At 67.4% G+C, this 8,029-nt stretch overlaps 1 protein-coding gene across 5 annotated transcripts; it reads right to left on the reverse strand.

Moving 5' to 3' along the window:
* Window positions 1–2,091: 2,091 nt before the first annotated feature.
* On the reverse strand, window positions 2,092–7,289 carry C1QTNF12 (C1q and TNF related 12). 5 transcript variants are annotated; one of them, XM_045475205.1, is made up of 8 exons: window positions 6,799–7,285; window positions 4,401–4,517; window positions 4,208–4,319; window positions 3,979–4,130; window positions 3,387–3,570; window positions 3,089–3,179; window positions 2,865–2,943; window positions 2,092–2,314 (listed from the first exon to the last, which is right to left on the reverse strand). In XM_045475205.1, exons 1-8 carry the CDS (start codon window positions 6,961–6,963, stop codon window positions 2,129–2,131), a joined length of 1,086 nt encoding a protein of 361 aa, XP_045331161.1. In that variant the 5' UTR covers window positions 6,964–7,285; the 3' UTR covers window positions 2,092–2,128. The 5 variants fall into 5 exon arrangements, with proteins under 5 accessions (XP_045331161.1, XP_045331163.1, XP_045331162.1 ...); XM_045475207.1 differs by having other exon boundaries at window positions 2,092–2,271; window positions 6,799–7,280; XM_045475206.1 differs by having other exon boundaries at window positions 3,387–3,495; window positions 6,799–7,275.
* Window positions 7,290–8,029: the final 740 nt, after the last annotated feature.

Raw genomic sequence — 8,029 nt, forward strand, 5'->3', positions numbered from 1 at the left:
TAGGTCCCAGAGTCAGCTACTTAAGAACCTTGATCTTTTCCATCCGACAACACTGCTTCCCTTTGTGTCTGTGAGGGCTGTACCTGGGAGCTCCTGAAGGCAGGAGAGATGAGAGAAAAGGATGCAGCTGGGCCCAGGGTATGCCTGTGGGAGCCTCGCCCTGCACTGGCCCCTTGCTCACACGGGGGGGCCAGCCTGTGTCCTTGGGGGCCTGTCTGAGCCTGGGGCCTGAACGCTGTGACCACCCCAGCTCGCAGCGCTCGAAGCTGATTGGCGGTCATGTGGCCCACCCCGGCCCCCCATGCCTCTGCTCTCACATCCTCAGCCACGGAGGCTCAGCTGGAGACAGCACATTCCAGGGGACTGCAGCGAAGTGGCTAATGACCTCTGATTAGGGTGGCAGAGACAGGGGGAAAGACCAGACGGACCGGGAGGCAGGTGCAGTCAGGCGCCACAACCTGGCCCTGGCCCCCTGCCCCCTGTGGGCTCCAAGGCGCTGGCCTGGTTCGTCCTTGTCCTCGCGTCCCCACCTCTCATCTGTCATCCCCTGTCTGTCACTCTCTGCAGGCTCTGGGTCTCCGTCTCTGTCATCGCCGCCCCCGGAGCAGCTCTGGGTATGTGAGACCTGCCCCCTCCCGGACCAGGCTGGGCGGGGGACTGGCTGGGGTTGAAGGACCTGCGGGAGAACTCCCGGATGCAGGGAGGCCCCGGGCCCGGCCGAGTCTGGCTGGGTGCTGGCCACGATCCCTCAGCGTCCCCTCCCACCGTGCCCTGGGCAGCCCCGTCAGCCCACAGCCTGTTACCCCTCTATAAACTGGTGCCCGTGGCCAAGCCAAGCTTGGCCAGCCTGGTACGGGACCTCGGTCATGGGGAGTGGGGGACGGTGTGTCCTCCCAAGCCTCTGCCTCCCTGTGTGCCCCTCCTCTCCCAGCCTCCTCACTGGAGACCCCAGGAAGGCACCCGCGCCCCACCCCCACAAGCTACCAGAGTGTCCCCACTCAGACCAGGCCGGTGCCTGCAGCTGAAGCAGAGACACCCCCCCTCTCAGCCCCCCCAGCCCCTGACGCCAGCCTGGGACGACCAGGGAGAGAGGTGGGGTGGGTCATCGGCCAAGCCCTGGGCTGCACGGGCTGGCGCCAGTCTGGCACCACTGCTCTCCCGCCTCATTACCCAGCAGGCTGCAGGGAGGGTCCCTCCCATGCTCCGGCCCCCCCACCACACCATGCCCACCCCCCCCAGGGGTCAGGGTCCCCAGGGGGAGAAGCTGAACAATGGCCCTTGGGCTCCAACCTCTACCTGCCCCGTCCCTCCGTCTACAGGGTGAAAGAGGCCCTTCCCTGCTCAGCCTTGGAAATGGGGCTTCAGGCCCTGCTGCTGCAGACCCGAGCCCCACCTCCAGCCCCCAGGCTTCTGTGGAGGGGTCAGGGGCCTCACCTCAGCCCTTCAGGGGGGGCCGCCTGCCGAGGACCCAGGTGCCAACCAGAGATAGCATCTCAGCAGCTCTGCGGAGGCCCAGACATCCCAAGATCAATTTACATTCTTTGGTCTGGGTTTGCTGGAGCCAAGACGGGGTAGGGGTAGAGGGCCCCAAACCCACAGGACGGGTGGGCACGCCCCACCTGGGGTTTGCATCCACCTGATGTGGCAGCCACCAAGGAGAAGTGGGGAGTCAGCGAGGTGCCCTGCCGGCCTGGGCCTGGACCACGCTGGGCCCCGCCCTGCAAACGCAGGCGCACTCAGCACCCCAGCGTGGGCAGGAACGCCCTCGGGGCTCACGTGTGGGGTTTGGTGAACCTGCACACGCACGTGCAATCTTGTGTATGGCCCACACCCGTGGGCTCCCCGCGCCTGCCCCACGGGACGAGGCCCTCCCAAGGGCTCCCCGCCTTGCGCTCCGCGCCCCAGACAGGCACAGCACGCGGCATCTGGCCACCATCTGACCAACTTCTGGTGCTGAACGGGGTCTGGGCCCCTGGCCCTTCACGTGTCCACAGACCGCTGCCTCCAAGGCTGGACATGAGGCCACACGTCCTTCCAGGGCCACACCTGCGCCCCCCCACCCCCATGACTACATAGTGACCAGGCGACAGGGAGGGCTGAGAGCTCTTTATTGCTGTCACCACAGGTTTTACAGAGGACAGTGGGGGGCGGGTGGGGGGCCCTGTCTGGCCCTCACGTGCCCAGGAGCAGGCCGGAGAAGCTGGAGCCACTCTGGATCGTGAGGGCTGTCCCAGAGCCGTTGTCCACGAAGATGGAGGCGTACTGTCCAGCCTGCAGACACCCCACAGTGGATGTCACCACCCACGACACCCGCCTGCCCGGGGGAGCGCATGGAGGGATGAAGCTTAAGCCCCAGCACACAGCACCCACCCCAGGGGTCATCTGGCCGAGGCTCCGGGCCTCGGATCCCACCCCCCTCCAGGGCAGCCCCCCCTTGGCCTCACCTGCACCCACCCCAGGGGTCATCTGGCCGAGGCTCCAGGCCTCGGATCCCCCCCCCCTCCAGGGCAGCCCCCCCTTGGCCTCACCTGCACCCACCCCAGGGGTCATCTGGCCGAGGCTCCGGGCCTCGGATCCCCCCCCCCTCCAGGGCAGCCCCCCCTTGGCCTCACCTGCACCCACCCCAGGGGTCATCTGGCCGAGGCTCCGGGCCTCGGATCCCCCCCCCCTCCAGGGCAGCCCCCCCTTGGCCTCACCTGCACCCACCCCAGGGGTCATCTGGCCGAGGCTCCGGGCCTCGGATCCCCCCCCCCCTCCAGGGCAGCCCCCCCTTGGCCTCACCTGCACCCACCCCAGGGGTCATCTGGCCGAGGCTCCGGGCCTCGGATCCCCCCCCCCTCCAGGGCAGCCCCCCCTTGCCTCACCTGCAAAAGCAGCAGACCCTGGACTTGCATGGTGAAGACCCTGCCTCGGCTCTCCAGGCCCGAGATGGCCTCCAGGGACCTGGACAGGGCGCGCAGGACAGGGCTGAGGGCACGGCTGACTGCGGGGCCAGGACCCCACCCCCATACCCAGCGCGGTCGCCACTGGGGCACCACCCCCCGCGACTGCCCGGCATTCAGGGTGCCCCCTAGGAAGGCCCACTCACCTGTGTCGATGGCACAGGGACTCAATGCAGACGAGCGCCCGCACGGTGTCCCGAGCCCGCAGCCGTGCCCTGCCCTGCGGCTCCCTGGGGTCTGTGGAGACAGGGCCTGGCCTGCAACAGCCCTCAGGGAGGACGGAGCAGAGAGGGGCGGGGGGCTGGGACTGGGGGCCTTCAGGACGCACTGCCAGATGCAGGCCCGGGAGCGGCTGAGGGCTGGGGGAGGGTGGCCCTGAGCGAGACCCCCCAGGGAGGTGGGGTTGTAGCAAAGGACCCGGGCCTGGGGGCCGGCCCCACTCACCCACGTGCAGGCTGGCAGAAAACTGGAAGATGGCGGTCACTGGGGCTGTGAACCGGCCCGAGGCCAGGCTCAAGCCGGACCCCCGCAGGAAGGCGCCCTGGGCAGTGGGCTGGAGGGATAGCAGGTGAACAGCCAGCTGCAGCGCCTGGGCCCTCATCTTGCACATCCAGCCTGGGGGAGGCGCCTGTGACCAACAGCCGCCACCCCAAGCAGGCCCCAGGTGGGCAAGGTGGGGGGTGACCTACGTGTCTATGCCCCTCTGGGCCCCTGGGCACAGGCTCCAGGCCCCAAGGGATGGATGAACCCTCCAGAGCCCCCACCTGGAAAGGTATCCCTGCCTCCCGGCCACCTTGGATCCCACCCAGTCATGGCACACGAGACCTGCTAACCCTGACCTAGGTCACCTCCCCCTGCATGTATGTGGCTGGGTGGCTGTCCCAGGCTGGCTGTGAGCACCGCCCCCCGCCCCCCCCAGTGGTGGGGAGCCCACCCAGCACCACGCACCCCGCTGGCCCGTGCTGGTACATGAGGAAGGCCTACAGCAGATGCCCCAAGAGGACCAGGGCCCCCCTGAGCCCCCGAGCCCACTCACAGCCTGGAAGCCACGCAGCTCCAGCAGTGTCCTCTCGTCCACCACTGTAGGGCCCTTCAGTCCACAGTGGAAGGCCTCAGCCACCAGCCACCTGCCTGTCCCTTCAGGCAGCAAGGGGCTCAGCAGCCCCAAGAACCGGCGCTCGGTGGCCTCTGCGGGGAAAAGGGTGAGGCAGCACCTTGGGGTCAGTGGGGCCCCAGGCGGGAAGAGTCGGGGACAGGGGCCTCACCTTTCAGCATCTCCTGAAACTCTCGCAACAGGGCCTCCTGGTTGACTGCTGCACCGGGGGGGCCGGGGGGCCCGGGGGGCCCAGGAGGCCCTGGGGGGCCAGAGAGGCCTCGCTGCGGGGAGGCAGGAGAAAAGTGAGGGTCCTAGTTGGAGCCACAGCCACCCCTGCCCTGGGTTCAGACCCCGGGGCTCACCGACTTCTTGTCCCGGCCCCGGCACCGTCTCTTCGAGGCCCCATCATCTGGCCGCCGGACAAAGTTCAGCCATGTCATGTGGGCATCTGAGAACTCAGGCCCCAAGGCCTCAGGCGGCTGCAGGGCCAGGGAACAGGGCTAGTGTGCTGGCCACCGGGCCCTAATGAGTCCTGCCCTACTGCCCCCAGCGGACAGCGGGGAACCTCAGGGCCCAGGCCACCTTGGGCAGGACTCAGGGTACACACAAGAAAAGTGGCAACGGGGCACCGCGGGCCACCCCTGGGGACCCAGACCAGGATGAGACACAGGACAAGGGCTCGGGGCCTGATATCCAGGCACCGTGGTCTGGGTTCTGTATTAGAGCGACCGTGTCCCCTCCCACTGGACCCTGTTCCCAAGCAGATGGGCACACCTGTGTATACACAAGGCCAGCCCCCAAGTCCCAACAGAGGCCTGGCCCTGGCTGAGGCGGGCAGCAGTGAAGAGCAGCGAGTTCTCTGTGGGGCTTCTTGAGAGTCCCAGAGCCATGCGAAACCAGGGGGAGGATAGGCACAGGCCTTGCTTTGTGTTGGACATGAGTGTGTGAGCTGGTGGCCTTGGCCCCCCAGCCGGCCCTGCTGTTCAGGCTCTGACCCAGGCCACAGCTGGCCAGTCCACCTCACTGTTGGAGTGAGGTTTGGGAGAGAGCCACCACCATGGGGCTCGCAGAGTCCTGGCCGCTCTCTTCGGGCTGACCCAGGCAGGGCAAGCTGAGCAGTCCTGACCCGGGGTCCAGGCCGGCAGTCAGCCCTCAGTCCCTAGCATAGCAAGAGCCAGGCGCCCGGGACAGGTGCCGCCTCCTGACCTGGGAAAGCCAGGGCCTCCTCTCCATAGACCAGGCCAGGTCTCTATCCTGGGGGGGTGGGAAGGGCAGGTAGGGTAGGGTACCTCCCACCCCTGGTCTGGGCCCCACCCAGAGAAGAGAAGGACGCCAAGAACTTCAGAATGTCCAGGAGCGCCTGGGGGACTCAGTCGGTTGAGCGTCCGACTTCGGCTCGGGTCACGATCTCGCGGTTCATGAATTCAAGCCCCGCGTCGGGCTCTGTGCTGACAGCTCGGAGCCTGGAGCCTGCTTCGGATGCTGTTGTCTCCCTCCCTCTGTCCCTCCCCCACTCATGCTCTGTGTCTGTCTCTCAACAATAAACAAACATTAAAAAGATTAAAAAAAAAAAACTTTGCAATGTCCTGGTTCCTCGCATATCTGGTATCTGCCCGGTCCCCTGGCTGCCACCCACCCTGGCCACGCTTGAGGGACCCAGGAGCCCTGAGAGACGGGTACATCAGTGGCGTCTAGGGGCCAAGGGCTGCAGGAGCAGGGGACAAGTGCAAGATGAGCTCATCCCTAGCAAGAAGAGCAGGAGCTCCAGTGTCTGGGGAGGGCTGTCCGGGGCACGTGTCCCATGGCAGCCCCCCAACCCACGGAGACCACTCCTGGAATAGAGATTTTCCTGCTTGTCCCCAGGCTGACTCGTGCCAGGCAGGGCAGGGAACGGCCACTAAGCACCTTCCCCTGGGTGACTGGCCGGAATCAGCCCCAGAAGCTGCGGGGAGCCCACTCTTCTCTGGCTCGGCCTGCCCGTCTGGCAAACGGGGCCCCGGGCTCCAACGGGCCGCGTGGGCTGAGAGCAGCCTGGCTGGCCGCCGCAGAGACGCCCTTGGGAGGCGGGAGGCCAGGATCAAAGGCGTGAGGGCTGGGGGGTGGGGGACCTGTCCCAGCAACGGCCTCTCCCTTCCCAGTCCCGCGGCCCCCAGGTGGGCAGCTGCACAAAGCCACCAGGCCTGCTGGAGTCAGCTCCGAGACCCCCTCTGGAGATACTAGGTGCAGGAAAGGTGGAGGACCAGGGCTGAGGTGGGTGCGGGGAACTTTTGTCTCAGAGAGGACCCAGGGCCAGACTGGGGCCAGAGGGACTGCAATAACCAGGAACACAGCCCGTGCCAGAGGCCGGAGAGGGTGCTGGCTACGCAGTGAGCGATCGGGGTAAGGACCTCCAGGAAGCACAGGGTCCAGGCTAGCCTGGGCCTCTCCAGCCACTCAAGTTGTGGGGGACCTGGATTCCCAACGAGGAGTCTAGAACTCCTCCCCACCCACTCCTGAATTAGCAGTTACACCAAACGGCAGCACGTGGAACCTAGGGCTTCAAAGGGTTCACTGTAACCCCTCTGGGAAGTCCCTCTCCTCCCCCGCCCCTTCCCCTGGGCCAGGGGGGCCCCATGGATGCCCCAATAGCAGCCGCTGCAAATCGTGCCCAAAGTCCCACTTCGTGGGGACAGGATGGGGAGGGCTGCAGAGCCGGGGGCCCCCCTGAAGTCTACAAAGGGCGTGCACACCCGCACCCACGTGCAACCGGCCCGCATGTACCTTGGGGGAGCCTGGCAGCCCCTCGCTGTTGGACGCGGTGGCGGTGGGGTGCTCGGTGCGCTGGCCGGGCTGCCGTGGCCTCTTGGGCTCCCGCCGCGCCCCGATGCCCCCGAGGAACACAAGCTGCAGCCAGAGGAGGGCTGCGGCAGCCCGGGCCCAGTGCATGGTGGCCAGCCCGCAGCTCCGGACCTCGGTGATGGCTCAGCGCTGCGGGTGGGGACAGCCCAGTGTGCTCATGGGGGCAGCAGCACAGCCGCACTCAGGGCCCCGGTGCGGGGACACGGCCCCAGGGGGCGCCTGGCTGCTGCCGGTGCATGTGCACACAGGGTGAGCTGGAGCAGCGGCGGGGCGGGCACGACGACGGCAGACGCACTCCTGCTCCCTTAGGCTGGGGCCGGCGCCCGCCTCCCCTCACGCGCGGCGCCGCCGCCAAATAAACCCTCCCCTCCTCCCCGAAGCTCCAAGGGGGAGGGCTCACACTCGGCTGGTCCGCCGGCGCCGAGGGCTCCCAGGCCAGCCCGGGGGGGGGGGGGGGGGGGGGGGGGGGGGGGGGGGCGTGGATGGGGCGTTAGCAGGGGGCCGTGCCTCCCGCAGGCAGGCGCTCTGAGCCTTTGGAAACAGCCCCCACCCTTTCCCCCCCGCGCCCCCCCCCGAGGGCCAACTCACCCTGGAAACTGTTGACACGAATTCACACCACCCGCCTCCCAGCTCAGCTCCTGACACCTCACATCCAGCCCCTTCAGGGTGGTGGCCCAGGGTAGGGGAGCCCTCCATCAGGACCAACAGCCCGAACTGCCCTTCCTCCGTATGACCCACCTCACTTGGGCCCCCCAAGCCCTCTACACAGCAACCCCTACCCCAAGGTCCTGGCGATGCCCCGAAGCCTGGCTCAGATCCCACTCCTGAGAAAGGCGGGACCCAGGAAGCAGGACAGCTGACCCACCTTGTCCCAGCCTTGTCCAGGCAGTGGGCGCTGGCCCTCCACTAGCGGGGAGCCTGGCTAGTGAGGGAAGGGACTGACTGACCTCAGAGCAAAGGCACGGCGGGTGGCCCCGGCCGCCCCCACGTCCTTCTGCCCCCTCCTCTTCTTGGGGCACGAGGCCAACCGTTACTGCCTGAGGGGCTGCCCTCACCCAAACAGGCCTCTGTGCTTCTGATTGTCCTGAGCCAGCAGGGGAAAGGGAGCGGAGTCCCCAGGCCTTTGCACCCCAGCCTGGAGGTCAGCACAAGT

This window comes from Leopardus geoffroyi, chromosome C1 (genome assembly GCF_018350155.1).
Source record: "Leopardus geoffroyi isolate Oge1 chromosome C1, O.geoffroyi_Oge1_pat1.0, whole genome shotgun sequence".
In the NCBI taxonomy this organism is placed as follows: Eukaryota; Metazoa; Chordata; class Mammalia; order Carnivora; family Felidae; genus Leopardus; species Leopardus geoffroyi.